The 21,429-nt window shown below is 40.2% G+C and overlaps 2 protein-coding genes across 3 annotated transcripts in view; one reads left to right on the forward strand and one right to left on the reverse strand.

Annotated features, from left to right (window-relative positions):
- Nucleotides 1-2,053, forward strand: part of LOC135987766 (calpain-2 catalytic subunit) — a 30,182-nt gene extending 28,129 nt beyond the window's left edge. Inside the window, exons 19-21 of the mRNA XM_065632907.1 lie at nt 6-122; nt 618-676; nt 1,347-2,053. Of these exons, the coding sequence (XP_065488979.1) occupies nt 6-122; nt 618-676; nt 1,347-1,370 (200 nt within the window). The 3' untranslated portion in view covers nt 1,371-2,053. The remainder of the gene's footprint in view (nt 1-5; nt 123-617; nt 677-1,346) is intronic.
- A 568-nt stretch (nt 2,054-2,621) lies between these two features.
- Nucleotides 2,622-21,429, reverse strand: part of TP53BP2 (tumor protein p53 binding protein 2) — a 48,350-nt gene continuing 29,542 nt past the window's right edge. Inside the window, exons 6-18 of one of the 2 annotated variants that reach the window (XM_065632365.1) lie at nt 19,700-19,874; nt 18,095-18,276; nt 17,547-17,711; nt 16,866-17,103; nt 14,950-15,078; nt 14,395-14,531; nt 13,118-13,607; nt 11,980-12,761; nt 10,040-10,177; nt 9,329-9,462; nt 8,026-8,192; nt 6,423-6,622; nt 2,622-3,651 (exon numbers count right to left, since the gene is read on the reverse strand). In XM_065632365.1, the coding sequence (XP_065488437.1) occupies nt 3,610-3,651; nt 6,423-6,622; nt 8,026-8,192; nt 9,329-9,462; nt 10,040-10,177; nt 11,980-12,761; nt 13,118-13,607; nt 14,395-14,531; nt 14,950-15,078; nt 16,866-17,103; nt 17,547-17,711; nt 18,095-18,276; nt 19,700-19,874 (2,979 nt within the window). In that variant the 3' untranslated portion in view covers nt 2,622-3,609. Of the gene's footprint in view, nt 3,652-6,422; nt 6,623-8,025; nt 8,193-9,328; nt 9,463-10,039; nt 10,178-11,979; nt 12,762-13,117; nt 13,608-14,394; nt 14,535-14,949; nt 15,079-16,865; nt 17,104-17,546; nt 17,712-18,094; nt 18,277-19,699; nt 19,875-21,429 lie in introns of both variants that reach the window. The other variant, XM_065632364.1, reaches the window with a different exon arrangement.

Consider the following 21,429-nt stretch of genomic DNA (forward strand, 5'->3'; position numbering starts at 1 on the left):
TTTAGGGTTCAAGTTGAATTGCAAGTTACATCAAGTCATTGTGGCTCGCTTTGCTGATGAAGACCTCATAATTGACTTTGATAACTTTGTCCGGTGTTTGATTCGGCTGGAAACCCTGTTCAGTGAGTACACGCTTAATAACTAGACAGACTCTCTTGCTTTGTATTTTCAAGTCCAGAACACATTATTCAGAAAACTTTGTACTAGAACCGAGGCGACTTCAAAGCTGAGCTACAGAATAAATCTGGCAACCCAGTCTGCACACTCCTCCTTGATCTAGGAACCAGCCTTTTAGGCCAGACTGCTGAACCAGGACCAGTCTTCCATGCAAATAACTAAATGTTCATTTAAAAAAAAAAAACACACCACCCCACACATCTCTAGATTGACAAATATGGTTAATGTTACAGACTGAACAATTACAAATGTCCAGTCTTTTTCTTGCACACAAGCATGCAGTAACTTCAGAGTGGCGCTATCTGTTTTGGCATGTAGACTGTTGCCAAATTTTAGACTCTGGGGCTAAACTCCTTTTTGATCCTGAAGCATAAGGAAGGGGAAGGCTTTCCTATTAGTTTCTATATTCATCTTTGTCTGTCATCTCTCTCCTACCACAGAAATGTTTAGAAAACTGGATACTGAAAAAACTGGAACAATAGAATTGAACCTCGTTAATGTAAGTTCCTTTAGCTCTATAATGCTTGTTGTTGTTTTGTTTTTGTGGTGGTTGGTTGTTTGGGTTTTTTTGAGGAGAGAAAGGGTTTAACAGTAGAGACTATCCTGCTCCATTCTGTCTGATCATATGTATTCACATATATGCTGAATTCATAGAGCTTGTGTATTTATAAATAGTCTTAAGACAGGTTACCCTTTTTAAGATCTACCTACATCACAGTGTATTCTCTTAGCAGACAGACAAGGTTACTTTAACCTGATGTGACTTTCACTTACTGGCAGTAACTGCGGCTGATACATGTGCAGGCTTGTTTCCTGCCTTTTTTGTCACCAACAGGGTGAAACATAGGTGCAGTAGTGACTCATGGTGTTGACCATGTCTGCTTCCTTCTGCACCATGTGTGCCCTGTAGAAAGGACTAAGTTAGGAGAAAACTACCCTCCTACACGCATTCAACTTACTACCTGAACATAACATTTCCGGACCTAAATGAGCAATGTGCAAATCATCCCAAAACTCTTCTGACTTGAATGAGTTATAAATTTAAATCATTCAGGAAAGACCTTAAAATTACTTCCGTAACAACAGACTTTTTTCCTTATGCTAGAAATAACTTCCTACAGGTATTGCTACTAAAGTTAACCTTGGGCCATTTTACTCTCTCGTTACAGTGGCTGTGCTTTACTGTTATTTGAGCCACTGCCATCAGCTCAAGAGACCACAGAAAGAGCAAGATCAGGTGACAATAACGAAGCAAACATACAAGTAATATCGCAACATTAATGTGCCTTAACTTACACATGGCAAATTTTGCACACGGTTATACAAAGTGTTCTACTTCAACAACAGAAGAATCTGTTATGGGTCCGACAGTCTTTTATATGCTACTATATATCCTCTCTACAAAAGCTTTTATTTAGTATAAATCCTCAGGTCAAATTTTGAAAATACTGCTTTGCTAATATCTTTGTATTTAAGGTGTTTTCCATGACCTCTGGAAGAAAGTACATTATAGCCTGACAGTCTGGTTTAGTAAGTGCTTTTTGAGTAAGAGCTCCGCTCCATCCTCTGTATCTGAAACTAGCAAAGGGATGGTGTTTAGGTAAGATACACGCCCCTTGTATACTTCTGTCAAGCCACAGAATTATTCTGGTTAAAAATTGAGTGAAAAATTTGAGTAGCAAGTATGTTTGACCAAACCAATGACAATTCTTTGCCTTCTGACCATTGAAGAGCCTGGAGCAGGAGGCAGTTGGCAGCAGACTCTTCCAAGAGAAAGCCCCTGTTCTCAGGTGGAATCTTGTTTTCTTGTATCTTATTTATCTTCCCTTTGAAAGACAAGAAGGTATTTAAATAAAAAGACAATAGTGGAACTTAAGTTTTCAAGACTGTTATTCCTTTTACAAATGAGCACATTTTTCTTAGATTCCCACTGAGCACATGCAGAGTTTTTCTTGTCAGGAACAGAATATGTTGTCTTTAAAGGGGAAAACCGGCATTCTGGAGCTGACTGGGCACAGACAGATGCTCTGGCTGTATGTCAGTTGATGAAATGCTAAATACTCTGATACTTAGTATCTGATACTTTAGAAGATTAATGCTTAAAAAAAAGTAGGTTTCCAAGACAGGTAGTTGATACTATATACCCCAGACCCAACCTATTAAAATCATGAGGCTATGAACACGAGCAGATTGCTGCTCCCAAGAGTTTTCACTACGTAAGTTTACTTACCTAAGGAATCGTGTCCTCCTTCCTACCAACAATTTCTTGTGTATTTATAGGCACCTTTTCAAAAAGCAGGAAAACATGAGGCTGAAGGGTGAGGCAGCGAGACACTTCAATAAATAGAGATATTTAAGGAAACATTTGATCCTCTCCATTAAATATTGTACATTATCAAATGATTATTCCCAAACAGACAGATATAAAAGATAGTTCCATGGGAAAGGCTTTATTAGGAATATACTTGTACCAAGTTTTTTTCTTAAGTATGTTCCTTAGCTTTTCAGGTTCACAAAGGTTATAAGGCTTAATTTTAAATGCAGATGGTCTTGAACAAACAGGGGAGGAAGGGTTCAATTTAATACAGAAAGCAGGTGAATGTCAGCACGATGTAGAAAAGCAGCGTGTCTTACTGTTAAGATATTCAGATGGTTTAATAAAAAATTTACACTAAAATACTCAGAGTTAAAGCTTAAGAGGAGACAAAAGTTTAATGGCATCACAGTTGAATAGAAACAAGTAAGTTGTCAAGGCCTACGGAAAGTTTCTACATTTAGTTTTCAAAGTACAAAATACAATAAATACATGAGACCCTTTGTAAAAAGAGGAATCTAAAACTACATTGTCTGTTACAGCACATAATATTTTGAATATATGGAATTCCTAAGATGCTACAGCATTTTTTAAAATTATTGCTTAATGGATTGTTCACGTGGCTGTCACTGTTCAGATGCTTTTTCAAACAACATTCTGCTTCCAGCAATAATCATTTGGGTGCTGTGCACATACTTTAATTTCTCCCATCTGGAAAAAAACTTCAGGATAAGTTTGGACAAAGCCAAGTTGTCTGTTTCACGATGATTCCTTCCATGGTAAATTGAAAAGGTCCTTGTATTTAATGCAGAAAAATGTGAAATTCTTTCCTGCTACATTGGAAGAAATCAGAGTGGGTACTTGAACATAATGGCTTGCTTAGACCAACGGCAGCAGAATTTCATTTGCTTGTAAGCATTATTTCATCTTGTAGAATGCCCTCATCCATTTGCTAATGCATCAATCCTTCATTTGTTTTCAAAGCACATTCTTCATAGCTTTCAAATTACATTGTCATTGAAATAAGTCTCATGATACTGGAACCAATGCAAAATGAATTTTTTTTTTTTTTAAGTCATCCATGATTAGTACTTCAAGAATCTGGCTTCTGTACTATTTCATGCCAAGCTTCTTTGTCTAGGTTTAATCCTTGGATACAGCTGAGGGTAAAACAGAAATGAGATTTTACATTTCAGTGCTTTAAAAGGTTACTTTTTAAAAAAAAAAAAAAAAAGCAAGCCCACTCTTTGGCGATACAATTCTAATGTAATCTCTAGTACCAAAGTATGGTTATAAAAAACACCCAGAGCACTAACAAATATAAATTTAGCATCCTTAGGCAAGTTTAAAAAATACTAACCATGTCAGTACAAAAGGCCGGCATTGAAAAGCATGTAATTCAGTACCTTCAGCTCTACCCAGCTGGGTGGGCTAGGGAAAGCATAGGGCTTTGTAAGTCAAGAGACTTTTGTGTTCAGTGAACTAGGGGGATTTTTTATCCTGATTTATAAAGGAAATAGGTAATAAAGTCTGGCTTGCTTTCTCTCAATGCCTATCAGCCTTGATAGATCTAGAGCATTGGATAAGCTGGAAGCATCTGGGTGTGTAAGGACCCTGGAACTGTAGGAGCTGTGGATAGTGGGCAGCCAGATAAATTCATTTAACTGCCCAGCAGTAAATCAGTAGCTGCCACTTTCTGGCCCCCAAGCTCTGTGCTGCTCACACATTCTGTCTGCACACAGAGAGGTCCAGAGACGGCCTCAGCTGCAGGGTGACGATGGATGGGACACAGCTCACCACAGCCGTGCTGGGATGCTTGGGAAGTCCTTGGCTCCCACTTGCAAAGGGTTTTGGGAACAACCACTGTCCTGCAAAACACAGCTACTGGCATATAACAATAGAAGGATCCACTTTGTACAATTAGGAAAGATGAATCCTCCATGCTCTAAGTGGTGTCTACATTACATTGTGGGTGGTTTCAGCTAAAGTTCTCTTTAAAGATGCCCTCTTCTCTCTTCAGCCAGACTCTAGCTTTCTTCTTTTTTCACAGTCGGCTAATGATTAAGGGAAGACCAACAACTTCGCTCACAAGGTCTGTCTCAGCCTACTATGACTTCACCACTAGCAGAGATGAAGTCAGTCAGTTAAAGTAGCACACTACCTGATAGTGTTCAAATTATTTCATTTGGTATTAAAAGTCAGTATTTTGACAGTATCATCTTATTTGCATTCAGTTTTAGAGTGCTCACACAGCTTAGGGAGCTAGTGAGTCACTAAGAAGGGCAGAGTACAGAGGCAGATAATGTCATCCTTGTTTTTATTCAGCACACCTAACTGCAAAAAGATAAAGCTGCTGTGATAGAAATATGACTTAAGAATATACCAAACTACCAAATATCTTCCTCTGTGCTGAACATCTCAGCCTAGATTTGAGCTGCTATATTAGGAGTCCAGTAATTGCTTCTGAGAATAACCACAAAATACTTTGGTAGTTGTTAAGTAGCACAACAGAACAGATACAAGAGAGTAACAGTTAATATTGGGCTTGGGTAGTTTTCCCCAAAGCCTGTCTGAATTGTGCTGTGCTTAGAAGGATGGGACCCCCAGCCTAAGCTGTGTTGCCTTGTGCTTTTTTATTCCAGAAGCACAGATGCTCCTTGTGTTCTTACACACCTGTGCCCAGGCTGAGTGCACAAGCAAATGAAGCAGTAGTGTGTGCACAATTCACCCTGGGGCAGGAAAAAAACCAAAACCCAAACAGCCCACAAGCTGCCATTTCTGACCTTGTTGTGCAGGGCTGATGGCTGCTCTCAATTTAGAAATGTTTACGATTGGAAAGGAAAAAACTGAGCAGAAGTACAATGTCAGGGAGAATTTGACAGTGCATTGTGGGCAGGCCTGACCTGAAAGTCATACAGAAATGAAAACTGATTTTGCATTAGATAGAGTCGCTCTGCAAAATCTAACCAGTTTAAGAGTAAGGATTATCTGCATGAGGAAGGAGGTTCAGCCTCTTTCAAGCATCATACGTCAATCAGCTAAAATTCACAGCGGTTAATCTTTAGCATTGGCAGAACCTCTTATCTCCAGCAACAGGGCAACTGGATATGGACGAAAAAGCTTAACGGAATTTTTTATACGTGTCCATCTGCTATAGTTTTCTAGCAACTCAGCCATGAGAAGAAATGTGGGGACATAATTGAAAATATTTATTAAAAGAAAATGTGTACAAATAATATAAGAGGTAGTACAGAACATGATGAGGAAAGGAGCGCTCATCAATTAAAGGCCTTTGACATATTGTTAAATATTACTTAAAGAGCATAGGAGAAAAAGATCTGCCTTTATTTAGCAACATGATCTCTTTTTCAACACTAGAAGAAAAGATAAGCATAGAATTTTGCAGTGTTTGTCTTAAAACTCTGTGAAACCATCTCAGATCACAAGGTGCACTGCGTACAGCCAGACAGGGAAGGACTCATGACTCATTCTTCATACAGGTTTAGTTTAAGGCCCTTTGTGCCAGTGTATCATATTCTTAAAGGGGGGAAACCTTGTTCTGTTTACATGCTCAACAAAACCTTATGCACACATCACATTCAGATAAAAGTTTTGGGTGGGTTTGGTTTTGTTTTGTTTTTTTCCTAAGATGGTGAAATAAGGTTGTATTAGAACCTGCAATGTATAGCAGGGTGGTGATACATGTTGCTCTTTTATGCACCCATTAATATAATCTGTGTTAGGTATCTAGACAGAGGGCATTAACCCACTCTGCCAAGGTATTCAACTCCCCAAATGAATAAATGGAGAACATCAACTCCTTCCTCTTGACTTTTGAAATTGCACCCAGCCAAGATGCATGAGAATAATGCTGCATATACTCCACATGTCAGGGTGGGTTTTTTTGACTCTGGAAATATTAAGGACTCACCCCTAGGAGATTGCGGGGAACGTAGCCTTCCTTGTCATTCAGCCGTGCCCACCACCACTCAATTTCATCTTCATCTTCCCGGCGCAGGATTGTCATGCAGTCTCCCTCTTTCATCGAGAGCTCATCGTCATTCTGAGCCTCATAATCCCAGAGTCCATAAATCACTCCTTTGTTCATTATCCCCATTTTCTCCTGGACTCCTGCAATGTTAAAAGCACAGAGCAGCTCAATAAATAGGCGGAAAGAAGGCGGAAAGAAGGCGGAAAGAAGGCGGAAAGAAGGCGGAAAGAAGGCGGAAAGAAGGCGGAAAGAAGGCGGAAAGAAGGCGGAAAGAAGGCGGGGCAAGGAACGGCCAGCAGGGAAAACGGGGTGAAAAGTTGGAAAGACTGCTGTACTCTAATTTTTAAACACTGACTTCAGAAACACAGTTCTGTTAAACTGCATCTGGATCAAGGTGTTTTGGAGTACATACCTACACCTTGCAGATGTTTAGAACTTGCTCATTTCACAGCTGTAGCCAAAAGGTGAAATACTATTCTTTCTATACACATTCCTCAGTTTCTAAGCAGCAAACTGGAAAAGGTACTTTAATCAACTGTAACACAAACTTTCTCTTAGTGAATTATTCCATTTTAAAATACTGAATCCTACTGGATAGAAAACTAAATGCAATTTTGCTTAGTCCACAGATTTTGACGCTAGTTAAATAGGCTTCTTCCCTTCATAAAGAAAACTATACACTTGGCACCAAGAGATGTAGTTTTCAAGTTCAGTGAGGACAGACTGTTTTGAAATATGCTGGCTGAGCAGCTGATAGAAACTCAGATCTTGCATATTCCACAAAACCAGAAAAGTGGTATTACAACTTTTTACACTGCTATTACTCTAGCCTCCTACAGATAGATGACACTCCAGCTAGTAGGTGCCTAAGGGACAAGAACTACATACAAAATGTGCAGTCAAGTGTTTTAAAACCTCATTGGCTAATAGTCATTGCACCCCAGGGGGAATTAATTCTTTCCGTTAAAAGATATTCTCCCCGTAGTCTTAAATTTAGATTTGATTCAAATAGTAATATGAGGTTTCTTTTTAAATGCAAGAGGAGAAAAAGGCCAGAAAGATAAAGTCAAATTCAGTGCTTACTAACCTCCATTAAGACAGAAACTTGGCAATACCTTTCTTGGTTCTGAAGTGCACATTAGAAAATATTCCTCACTTAAAGACACTAGCTAGCAGATACGAACTGTCTACTGAGATACCCATACGACTTTTCGTTTCTTGTAAAAACTTGTGGTAAGATTCATCTAATCATCACCTCACACTAATGTATTTGTCAGTGCACAAACTTAACTCATTTAAAGGTTTTTAATGTAGGGAAACCTTTTGTTACTCAGATCTTCTCTATAGGTTGAATATTATGAAGTTAGTCTTGCTGGACCTCATTCTGTGACAAGCAGCTGCCTAAAACCTCTCTCTTTCCAAGAGGCACCCGAGGCACGGGCACACAACTTAAGTGTGCAACTCACTACTCCTCATCCAAAAACATACCAAAAGTGCCGGGTGAGTCCCTAGCACGCTCCAGAACTCAGTTGTCATCACCTACCGTATAAGAACTGGGAGCACTGGGTGTAGCCTTCCTCCATTTCCTCACACTTGTCTGCAGCCGTCTGCATGTCACTGTAGGTCATGGCAAACACAGCTGCACCTGACTCCACCAGGAACTTGCACACCTGCACGTTATTGCACGATGCTGCACAGTGTAACGGGGTCCTGCAAGCCAAGAAGAAAAAGATGACGCGTTACTTATGCTGCTTGTAGCAGTGCTTACTGACTCCTGGGAGCAAACCGCTTTTGTGTGTGACCTCCAGCAACCCGCACTGCATCATGAAGGGTTCCCATCAGAAGCACTTCACCCAGGATGTCAATAACAATTGCTTTTCTCAGATAATGGGCATTACCAAGAGCTGCTTGAACCCTAAGTCTAGGTTTCCATATGGATCTTTAGTTATGCTACCTCTTTATAATCCATTAACATTTTAAGAACATTAAGACAATAAGAATTAAAAAATAAATCAATATTAAAAACACACTCAGAAATCCTCCTGACATCATGCCTCTTACAATCCAGACAATCACTTCACGACTTGACTTGGTGACAAGTGCAGGTAATTGGGATAACTACTGAGCTTAGGGACCACAAGCATCTTTATTCAGTCTGGGGCCTTAGACACCTCTGTTACAGGCAGAAATAATAGTAAAATCACTGACCCCTATGCCAGCCTTTTCCGAGTAAGTTCCATAGCTACCTGTAAGAAGGATTTGTAAACCATTATCAGTTGCAAGACTAGTTTGTAGGTTGTGGTTTTCTGCTTTATTGTTTTTGGTGGGTTTGTTTTGTTTTGGTGGGGGGGGGTTTGTTGGTTTTCTTTGGGGGGGGGTTGTTTTTTGCTTTTTTTGTTTGTTTGTTTTTGCTTTTTTGTTTTTGTTTGTTGTTTGTGGGGTTTTTTTAAGTTCTCTGACCATTGGACAAAGAAGAATTTTGTAGGGCTAGATACTGCCCAGAGCACATGTAAGCTATTGGCTGTCTCACAGAGAGGAATTTCAGCAAATGGCTCATTATGTATAAACTGTCTTCAATATCTCAAAGAAACAGAGCAATTTCCTGACAACTGCACCCGCACTCACACACACTTTTTTCATACACGGAACATTAGTATAATTTGCTTATTTTCTCCTCTGCATGTTCCTGTATGATCCCCCACAGAGAGCTGTTGCTCTGCTGTGGAAAAGTCACTGCCAGCTCTATAGGAGCAAAGTGAGGGACCTTCTGAGGGACCTGTAGCAGCCATCAATCATAGGTCTCTTGTGAAGAACACCTGTAAGGTAGCATTTAATGAAAGCCTTACCATCCATCACTATCTGCAGCATTCACATTCACGCCAAATTGCACCAGGAACTTCACGATTTCCGTGTGCCCAGCACACACAGCGTTGTGCAGCGCAGTAATCCCTTCATCGTTGGGCATGCTAGGGTCTTCAACCTGTTCAGCCGGAAAAGAAGCCACGCGCATTCTGGTGAAACTCCCGACAATAAACATCTCTTCACATATAAAAATTAGTTTTCTTATTCTGAAATATGATTTTTCAGCCATATTTCTAAGGACATGAGCGACAGGCAGAAAACTACAGCAGTAACAACTCTTGCAAGAAAACTCACAATAAGCTTGCAGCCTCCTTTTAATAGTGAGAACCTAAAATGGTTCAGAGAAATAGTATCTTGATAACTTATTAGAAACATGTATAACAAAGCCTATTTAAACTAAGCAAAACTGGATTTTACTTATCAAATTATCTGATAATATGCCAGATAAGGGATGAAACACTACATAAGAAATTAGGAAAAAGTCCTGCAAATTTGTAGCCTTGATGCTAAATACCTGGCATGGATTTAACACACTTAAAATCAGCTTCCAAGTGGCCATGTCCAGTTAGGACTTCTCCTCAAGTGCAGATTTAGTTGTGCTCTATTATTTTTAGCTTCCTCAGCCCAGAAAAGCTTCAACTTCCTAGTTTGAACCAGGATAGCTATTCCTTCTCTTAACAAGTTTGCGTTTGTACCTCATAAATTATTCTCTGCACGAGGTCAAACTCCCCTTCCAAAGATGAATCCAGAAGCAACGCGAGGGGATTGAATTTCACTCTCATTCCATGCCCAATTCTCTCAGAGCCAGTTTTACGCAAGTTCGTCCTCTTCCCCTGTGAAAAGGTATCACAAGTTACAGGCATTTTTTCACAAGGAAGAACAAGAATATAAAATTGCATATTTGGGAATGACAGCAGAAATTACCAATTAAGGCAGTGTTTAATATGAAATTTAGACTATTTTCTACCAATTCCCTGTCACATTACAAATATAGTAGGTTACACACATTAAGAAAGATCTCTGCCTTTATGTCTAAACAAGGTCACTAATCAACTCAAATACAAAAGTCACCTTGATCAAACACATCAGCAAAACGAACTCCCTAATCCCTCAAGATCAGGCAAAAAAATGCCTTTTTTTATTCAGATCACTTCAGCATTAACTCTCAAAGCTGTTACACAAACCAAGTGGTACACTCCATGAAATACAAAGTTTAGCAGAGGTTAGCAGGAACATAAACAGTTATGGAAAATAGTTTTGGAAAGAATGTAGAACCAAGTGCAGAAACGCTTTAGATGCTCCCAGAGATACTGGAAACCAAATATTTCTATAGCTGAGTTTGTACTCTTTCCTGTAGAGAACACGCGTGTATTAGTTCAGCGCTCTCCCCAGCTGGCTGCACAGCACCAATAAACACTATTCACAAGGGGATGGAGATTTCTGACAGATGTCCAAGCAAAGATGAATAGAAATGACTCATGTTTTGAAAGAGCAAATGTGAAGATATAAGAGGAGATTCCCAAAAAGTACTCTTTTGCCTGTCAATTTATATATAACATCAAAAATAGAGGCTTTTTAAAGAGCCTGTCGGCACAACACAAGTATTTAAATATGAAATAAAGAAATTGGGCCAGTTTCTTCTTTTCAATCACAGAATTATTACAAAACCAACAAGGAATGAGTTCTTAAAATTTAGGAAATCCTACTGCTCAAGTTTCCTTGTAAAAGGGAGCAAGGACAAAGCATGAAAACATGCAATGACTATTTCATGTAGAAATTACAAGGTTAAAAAGCACATTTAAAGCTTTTAATTCCTATGCACTGAAGTGACAGAAGAAAACACACACTTTCGTGTATCAAGTTACTAAAATTCTATTCATGATAGGTTTTAAAAGAAGCTCTGTGAGGAACTGAAAGCAGTCAGCATTTCTGTTCTACAACAGAGAGATATCACCGTACCCCACACACAGACAAAGTTCCAAAACAAGATGGTAAAACACTGCCTACCCTTAGCCCAAAGAGACTCCATTTTGATGCAACTTGAGAACTGCCTGATGTCAAATCAGGTTCCAAAGAGAAATTCAGAAAACATTTCAGTAGAAGAAGTACAAGCTGTTGATGTCTACAAATGAGTTTTTAAAGCAGAAAATAAAAAAGTCTGTTTCTCCATATTTTTCAAGCAAGGCACTTTCGGATAAACAAACGCAATCCAGGATTAAGATGATTAGTTTCCATCTCATATCAGCAACAGTGGAAAATGCTTGTGAAATCTGAATCTGTGCCTCAAAAAAACTTTTTATTTCTTTTAAGAAGGAAGTATAGTTTGGGTGTAGTAGGCAGACTTCTATAAGTAATGTTCTTTACAGCCCCAAAGAGTTTTACTATTTACGTATCAAATTCCACTTAAAACTTATCATGTCATTCATTCTAGAGACAGAGACTTTTCATTACTGTCATTCACTCTGGAGATAAGAGCATCACACAAATAGAACAGATACCGACAGACAGACTTCCAGCCTATTTGTGTGACTGTTCTCGTGCATCTGCTAAAGCTCTACCATACAATACACAGGATTTATGGCAGAGCTTCAGATGTCTTATTAACAGGGCACCCAAGTTGTAGACTCATACTTACAGGAGGCAAGGAAAACTGTCCAGTAACTTCGGGAGGCCTCATATTGAATGAGTCCTCTCCCAAACTCTCTGGTTCCCCTGATGGATAGGGAGGTGGTGGGTATGGAGGATATTCTTCCATGTATACCTCCAGTGGCAGTGAAGCTTCTAGGCTTGGTTCTTCCATTTTCAGCTGTGTGAGTTCATCACCATCTGATACTCCCTCAGGTACCGTGTCCAAAGCTACAGAGGGAAGAACAGCTTCGCTCTGATCTGCTGGTGTGTTCTCTGGTTCCTCAGCGATGGCCGGTTCTGGCATAGAAGCAGCTGTTTCTTTTTCCGATTCTGCACTTAGATAAGGATTTGGGATCTCCACTGGGCTTTCAGGACTGGCAGCTGATGCCGTCTGTTTGGAGGGATGTGATGGAGCTGAGATAGTCTCCATTGCAGCCAGAGTGGTCCTCTGATACAACAGCTTCTGAATATTAGGGCCATTAGGTCCTTCTGGCTCAGTAATGGAGCTACGTTTCTTCAGTGGTCTGGGCGCATTGGACAGCTTTTTCCGTAGTGCTTCCAGATCAGCATCGCTCTGGTTGCGGTATGGGTTGGACAAGAATGGCAGCAATTTGGTCGGGCTAAGAGGACGGGGTATTCGCTCTGTTTCGTGATTCTCATGAGCAGAGGCTGTTGTTTCCACCTCAGGCTCCGGACTGCCTGGCTTGCCTTGAAGGTTTGAGTAGACGTTCTCCGTCTGTGGCAGCTGATTCTGTACACCGGCTCCTGCCATCACAGGCTTGCCATACACTGCAGAGAAGGGTGGGGAAAAAACAAGTGTGAATATTTGATCAAAAAACCTAAAAAGAACACACAACCCGATTCACTTACATGGGGCAAAGGAGCAGAATAATATGACAACTGCACAGAACTAACCTGGTAACCAAGTTTACTGTTATTTGTCTTGCTTTTGCAAGATAACTATTTGCACTTTTTGTTAACACTGATATACAGCATGCAAAATCCACCTAAGATTCTTACCGCTGCACTAACCTGCTTAATTCCCTTGAGGAACAGCTTTATACCCACAGATCAGGTGGAAAGTAGATCTATGATCTATCTGAGGTTTATAAAGACAGAAGAGAGGTAGAGAGCCACACGCTTACCGCTTGGGAAGTGCGGTGCTCTGGTCTGTGCCCTTGTCAAAGCACTCTGCACTGCCTGCTGGAAGTTCTTCCCAGGAGTCTGCTGTTGCGTGTACATGCTGTAAATTGAACTTGCAGCCACAGTTTGAGGCTTTCGAAATGGTGGGAGCGAGGCCTCTTTGGACGGCTGAGGGGTAAAAGGTCTCACGGCAGCTGCTGGGGGACTCTCCTGTTTGGAGGAGGGAAGAATTTGATCCTGGCCAGAGGAAGGACCTGCAGGAGGTACAGAAATTCTTTGCTGTATCTGCTGAGGAGGATGGGAAGGCTGCTGTGCCACTGGTTTTTGTTTGTTCCCCATAGTTACAATAGCCAAAGGCAGCTTTTGCAGGTTTCCATCCAGCTTAGTATCAGAAGGTTGCAGATGACTAGCTTGACCAAAGTAAGGCAAGTTTATCTGTTTTGGTTTAGTGGGGACAGGTGGTGGTACCTTTGTTACATTTTTATTGGCTGCCTGAAAGACACAAAAAAAGAGTTAATTAATATTAAAGAGCAAAATATGTTCTAGGAGTTCTGCTGTGAAGGACCCAAGATCCTTAAAGAAAGGTACAGTATCTCGCATTTCTACTGTTGCTGCAATACTGTTTACATCATCATTGGAAACATGAAGAGACTTCTTGAAACATTTTATCACCGCAGTTGTTTACACTTTGAACCCATTCTCTTCAATTCTTTCTGTAGCAGTTCTGTTTAAAACATCAAGCAATGGCAGCGCACAGTAATTTCTCTAGAGATGGCAGAGGCACTTAGCAACATCTGGAAGCAGGAAGCTTCTTTTCCAACACAGCACTTATCCCCAGTTCTTCTATGTTATTTCACCCCTACCTGCTCAACTGTGCCCTTGTGCCAAGGTTTAGGAGGGCAGCTTGCTACAGCTGAACATCTGAAGGATGTTGCTGCATTAAACAGTGAAATGAGTGTGTAAATTATTTTTAAAAACCCATGCAAATGCCTCTGTGCATATAATTGTTGGGGGATCAGGGGGAAACGTATGCATACACACTAGTACAAATAACACAGCTATTTCTATGTATTCAGTCAAAACGTAGATTTTTACCAGTGACTGTAGGGAATGACTGAGTTACTAACTGCCATTAAAAGCCTAAAATACTTCTTTCCCTTATAGTCTTTTTTAAAAGACCACCTAGGTACTTCTCAAAGAGTTTCCTGACAGCAACATTTGAAGAGCTGTGTAGTAATCCTTGTCAGACGGAACGCAGTAACTCGAGTTCCCTGCATACCTGTGCTTCTCGCAGGAGATCTTCGCTGCTCTGGTTCTTTCTCAGTGTGCCGAGCCCAGCAGACTGGTCCACAGAATCAAACATTGAGAATGGACGCACTTTCTTCTCTTTGTCTCGCAAAAGATTTTCTCCTTCAGCTGCTGTTAGAGAGAGAGACGGGAAGACTTTTAAAGGGACAACACAACTGTAGGAATAAGAGTCCTGTTCTGTGCAATACTCAAGAGTGTGGATGCAAGGGATGTTTTTTGTATCCATTCTTCCCCTGTGCTAGGGACCCAAGGGCCTGCCAAATGTTGTCTCTTGCAAATTGAACGGGAGCATGTGTGAAGGCATTAGTATCTACTTCACCACCTGAAATGAGTTTGTTAAAAAAAAAAAAAAAAAAAATCTCTGCAACACCATACTAAAGCTTATATGGCAATACTCTTCGATTTTGTGTGTGTGTGTATGCGCTCTCGAATGAATTCTACATATTTACTGAAGCATTTAGAGATGACGGATACCATTAACTAGATTCTCCATATTTTAAGATTAGCCAAGCACATAAGAACATACCTTGTCCTTCACTAGTCACAATTCCTTTTCCTGAAGTCAAGGCTGATCCCTGACCAATATGATTGTCAGCATTTGAACTACTCCAGTCAGCGGCAGATGGGGAAGGTTTTGCACTGGGAACCACGGAACCTAGGAAAGAACAAGTGGAACAGATTAAGCTAAAATAATGTTTTTACGGTCTTATTACAGGTAGTTTTTTTGGTAAGAGTCAGGTCTAAACAGTGCACAAGTATCATATCCAGGTTAACTGCTACAAATTTTATCACTTTAGGTTTTTCTTCATTTGTTTTATTTGTTCATACAGTTTTATAAAGAGAATGCAAAACCAAGCTCAGAAACAACTATCAAAGGAGCAGCAAAACTATTTGTCCTTGCACGTTTGCACTTACCACCATTCAGAAAAAAAACTTCCAGATTGGCTTCTTTCCAGTTCGTGAGAAACGTCCCTTGGATATTTACAGTAAATTAAAAGTGACAAGGTGGTAAGAAGGGAGGCATTAAAGCAGAAATAGATCCTGCCATGATATCCAAAATATTAGAAAAATCATTTGTATGTTCAGTGTGCATACAGGCAGTGCATTAAAGCAGATCTTTACGTTTTCTGGAGTAGACATCCAGCCTGACTCAAAAATAGCTACAGCAATACTTGCAACTTGCTGTTAGTTTCAATACTTCACTAAATTCTCTCTATTAAATTTTAAGTCATCTATTAAAATAAGTAATATTCAGTTCAAATAGTAGTAATAAGCAGCAGGTGAAAAGTTTCAGTCTGGTAAAGTATAAGATACTACCTCTCTAGGAAAGCAGTTGTTTTGCCCAAATGCTAAAAAATAAGGAGTGAAGTTTTAATTCAAATGGCACACCACCACACATCTCTGTAGCATACATTAAAATTTTGTATGGATCAGAGCTAAAATTCCACTCCAGTAGTTTTAGGATCTGCAAATCTGATAAAATGAAACAGCTCCCCATTCTCCAGTAAAGCAAGAGACACTTGGACTGGTTTTGTGCCACAGCTACTTTATTACTATCTGCCAGAACTGGAGATGGAGAAAGGGAGATTAAAAGGAAAAAAAAACCCACCACAAACCACACACTACAACACAACCCACACAGAGAAGAAAAGAAAACAAAACAAAACCACCGCCACCACAGAATTTCTACAAGCTCAGCCTCCATTTTTTTTTCCTTTTGGGAAGATCAGGGTTTCTCTTCCAGCTGAAAAGTGAGTCTTCTCCCAAGATAGCATAAAAGAAATATTTGCAACTCTCCGGTTTCTCTAGACTTCTCCTCTCGTGGAGCTGAACTGGATCTCATAGGAGAAAGCCAGAGAGAAGCCAGGCAAATCTTCATTAACAGTCCAAGCAGGAGAGCCCAAGCTTTGTGTCAAGTGTTGGACTTTCCATAGTCTGACACTATCAGAGGCCAGCAATTTTATTGCTGTTTCTGTGCTACCGTAAACTGCCTCTTTTATAGTATTTCTTGTAATGTTGGTTAACCCTTTACATGTGTCATTTCCAAAATGCACAATAAGAAAATTTGCCTTTGCTAGTTTTTAAATCCAGGCACCAGGTTGTTACCATGTATGTGCTAAAAATGCCTCTAGAAATTCAAACACACAATGTTGTATAGAAGTATTTAAATTAAATATATTGCTAGTTCACAGAAAAATCCTCCTACGTTCTAGGCTGTAAAACAACTCAAATTGCTCACTAAGGGGCCTAAATTTATAACACATGGAATCATATAACCTCAGTGCTTATAATATATATTCACTGGGCCACGAAAATTGCAAGCAGTAAGACTGACACCTCAAAGAATACTTTTTTTTTTTTTTAAAAAAAAAAGGAGGACAGAGCTAGTAGATAAGAAAACATAACATTTCTGCATAAGAAATATTAATTGCAAGCTATTACCTGCAGGAACCTTAGCTTGTGAACTGCTCCCACCTCTCATGTTGGGCAGAGTTTGTGTTTTTAGTGGACCATCAGGTACCTGCAAAGCTTGTGTCCCATCTGAAAATGCTGGTTTCACCAAAAGTTCAGGTCTGGAAGCAATACGTGGCATAGTAGAGGACTGGATATAAGGACCTACTGCTGCCACTCGACTTGGAGCAGAAGCCACTGGCTGGGATAAATTCCCATCCGAAGAAACCTTTGGAGTGGAAAAAAATTTTAAAAAAAAAAGAAAGAAAATTTAAATAATGTTATGGTACAGTATCCATCTATCAGAGTTTGAAATAGAAATCAAGAAGGATAAAACAAGCAGAAAAAGATACGCTGGTATTAAAAATGCTTTAAAAAAAAAAACACTTTAAGAGCTATTAACAAGAGGTAATAATAGCAAAAAAAAAAAAAAAAAAATCTTAAAAAAAATCCATGACAGCATAAAAGACAGCAAGAAGAGTTCTTGTCCATAAAGAGTAAGTAGGTTATCACCAGTGTACCATGAAAAATACTTTAATAATACAAGACTGTCACCATGTATGGATAAATACAAGTCTAGCATCTCAGCGGCCCGCCCTACAAGCAAGTTTTTACTTCAGACTGTATGAGCCACAAATGAAATTATTTTGTTATTAAATACCCTGCACTTACTGGTAGGTTCTCTTTCTGTTGCAGAGCTGCCTTTTTCTTCCACAGGCGTTCTCGCAGCTCATTAACACGCTTGTCCATGACTGCCACCTCCGAGTTGCGCTTGTTCAAACACTCCCTCTGTTGCTGCAGCTTGGCATTCTGCTCCTGGTTCAGTTTGTTCCTCAACTGAATAAATTCACAAAGCGGGGGGGGTGGGAAGGAATAGAAAACAACAAAAATCAAAACAAATTAACTTTCAGGATGGAGGCAGGAAACAGTTAGAAAGAGAAAAGCCTTCTAAAAAGTCAAGTCATCCTGGCAAACTCAGATTATTTTCTCAGGAGAAAATGTTGGTTAGTCTCCAAATTTTGCAGAAAGGAAAGGTATAAGCACTGCGTGCTCCTTCGCCTGTTTACCTAGAACCCCGTACAGCTAACCCCCTACCCTCAGCACGCGGGCAGCCACACAGCTCCGTCGGGAACAGGAGCAACGGGATTTCATTCCGACAAGGCAAGAAATGACCCAACTAACTTTTAGCCCTGGTTCACGAGCCGGCTTTGCATCGTTACCTGCAGCTCCTTGTACAGGCGGTCGAGCTCAGCTACGGCCGACTGGTTGTCGTGGTAACCGTCAATCCGGCCGTTCTTCAGCATCTCCAGTTGCCTGGTGAGCTCCTCTACCTTTGACACCGCCAGCACCAGCTCGCGCTGCTTCTGCTGGAACAGGCTGTTCATCTGTTCAATCTCCTCCACTGCAGAGGACGGGAGAGCACAATAGCTGCCCTGAGAAACAGCCCGGCGTGGGCTGCGGCCCAGGGGCCGGGGAGCAGCGCCGGCTGCACGGAGGCGGCCGCAAACTCACCCTCCCTGTCAAACCAGCTCTTCCTTGAAGCGTTTGTAAAAGCGAACGCGCAGGCGAAATTATGTAAATGGGGTCTACTTAGAGAGCTAATGGGGAGCGAAAAAAGAACATACTTTGCTCTCTGAAGCATGGAAGGAAAGCAAACCATGTTACAGGGCTGAATTTCACCTGTAGGAACCTAAACTCACTTCATGCTGAATTCTGCAGGAAGACACTCACTCAACCACAAGGCACATTTAAGATACTTAAAACTCTGGATTTAGGTCACAGGAACTCAATGACAAAACACTTGAGCTGTTATATTAAACAAAGACTCAGAGGGCTTTTTAGGGTCTTACAAACAGCTGTCATCAGCTGCTCCCGCTGCCAAAACTGTTGCATTATAGAACAAATTTTAAGGAATCAGTAAGAGTTCAAGCAAGTACCAAGACCAGACCTGCTGGGGAGGGTGGAGGGAAGCAGGCACACACACTTCAAGATCATCTATTATTCTACCATCCTTGTATTCCTTCAAACTGATGTTTATTTTGAGCAACAGAACCCAAACAGAAAACGCACTCTCCCTACAGAAAAACACTTTTGCTTTATCTGTAAAGCACCATGCTTCCTAATAAAACAATACATTTTGCTTTAATAAACCAATACGTTTTCATTTGAGTCCAGCTGGAAGCGACAAGTTCTGTGCAATATGTATAGAGGAAGAAAAGGCAGGCAGAAGAATGTGTGTTGATATGAAATCTGAAATAAATTATGTTACATCAACATGCTGAACTGCAAACACCCAACTAGTACTGCAGCAAGCAGGCAGTAGTCAGATTTCTGTAATTAAAAAGAAAATACTTGGCCAGTTTGGCCATTAAGTTATCTCTGGCATAAGAGGCAATGTGGGTATCACACCAAGCTTTGTTACAGGTCAAGAAGAAAATAACACTCTAAATGTGTGAGGCATTAACATCAACGATGAAAGAAGTTACTATGGTACACAAAGGTATCCAAGTAAGAAACAAATCTACACTGTAATTAAAGAGCAGATATACCAGGCTCAAAACACAAGTTGCCCTTACAGGGTATTTTAAAATATAGTAAGAAAAATACATTTTGTTCTAGGTCATTTGGGAATTTTCTTGGTAAACACAAGATGTGAAATTGTCAAGATTAACATTTCTTGGAACACTGTAACTACCTCCTCTGAATCACTGAAATCACTAGAAATTTTAGAGTTCCAAGAACCACCTTTCATGAATTGGGGGGGCGGGGAGGGGGGGTGTGAAAAAAAATCACCACAGTCTGCTTTCCTCAAATCACCAACTCACCTAATTTCCCATTACTGAGTCTTTTTTGCTCCACGTGGCCTTTCAGTGCTCTCACTTTCTTGAGTTTGGCTTCCTGATTCTCAGCAATTTCTTTTAATCGCTTAAGTTTTTCCTGTTCAGCAGCTTGCTGTTGCTGTCGCTGGTCTTGCTGTTTCAGGAATTTCAGACGCTGCTCCTGCAGTCAAGACAAGGGTAGATTTTTTTTTTTTTTAATCAACTTATAAGCTACTGACAGAAATGGTCTCAAAACTGAAAACCAATCAGCACAGCAGCTCCGATCAGCTTTAGCCCGGTACCTGACATCCCAGAGTGTGAAGAGAAGTCTGAGAGAACAGAGCAAGCACATAATGATACCGTCCCAATATAATCCTCCCGGTATAACCATTCTGTAGTACAAGAAGCGACTGAAACAGAGGTGGTACCCATGTCTTAAAGCCCTTGGTAAATTCTTCATCCATGAAATTGCTCAAATCCCTTTGAAGCCTACGAAAAATTTTAGTATTCATGTTCCATGACATTTGTCAATGTCATTCAATCACTATTTGGCTAATTATATTTTCCTTTCTACCTTCTCCATGCTGCTTTTACTGTACAGATCTCTGTCATGCATCACACTTTAAACAGCTGTAAGTCATGCTGGACAATATTAAACACTCTTTATATAGAAGGTATTCCATAATCTATTGATCATTTTCACTCTTTGTACTTTCACTAGCTCTGCTAGAGCCTCGAGATGGGGAATCGCTGTACACCAAACCTCTGAAAATTCACTATTTCCTGGTAAAAATCACCCTTATCACAAGACAGGAGAATTCAAGACATGAGAAAATGTTCCCAGTGACCTGGCCCCCATTTATGCAACAGACAACATCTCAGTGGAGAGGATCCTTTTGCCTCTCCAAGAGTATAAGGGTAAAATAATGTGCTATCAGTTTCTGTATACAGATTTCTGTAGGTTAGAGCTAAAAGAAACCACTAGATCATCCATAGAGACTTCCTTTAAGTCACTGGCCATTACACATGGCTTCCAGTTCTGGAGACTATAGGTTATTCGAGTGGCAGGAGAACTACTAAGACTTTCCCAAGCACCCACTAACAGCCAAGACTACCACTGCTTACTAACATTAGAACTCAACACTTCTTAAAAAACAAAAGAAAACAAAAAAACCCAAACCACAAGTCGTTTTTAGAAACAGGGACTCTCATGCACTTTGAATCAAAAAAAAGAAGAGCAAAAGACTGAGCTTGCCTCCTGGAGAAAGCCAGGCAGCACCTGCAGTGTATGCACCAGTTTAGAGTCAATCCCACATAGGAAAATGTCAAAAAATAGATATTACAGCTCATGTCTAAAAAGAAAGTGTGTATTTCCCCCTCAGAGTCTACTTTTAATATTGCATCTGATTTCAGAAGGCAGGAAAGAGGCAATGGAAAGCCTCTCTTTGGAACAAACCTGCTTTCCTGGATGCCCTTTCAGTCAGGCAATATTAAATGAAAAATTCTCCCAGGTGACACCCACAGGACTATTCTTCTGCAAACCAGAGGCAGACAACACCTACCTGATGGGTAGCTATCCAGACTTAAACTCTTTTTTTTTTTTTTTTTTTCCAAATCTTGTATGATTCCTTTTATAGAGATTATATATATATATATAACGTTTCTGTTTTCATATATATAGTGACCATAGCATTATTTCTGTTTAGGAGACCAAGATTATTACCATGACCTCTGAG

The sequence above is a fragment of the Caloenas nicobarica genome, chromosome 3, assembly GCF_036013445.1.
Source record: "Caloenas nicobarica isolate bCalNic1 chromosome 3, bCalNic1.hap1, whole genome shotgun sequence".
In the NCBI taxonomy this organism is placed as follows: domain Eukaryota; kingdom Metazoa; phylum Chordata; class Aves; order Columbiformes; family Columbidae; genus Caloenas; species Caloenas nicobarica.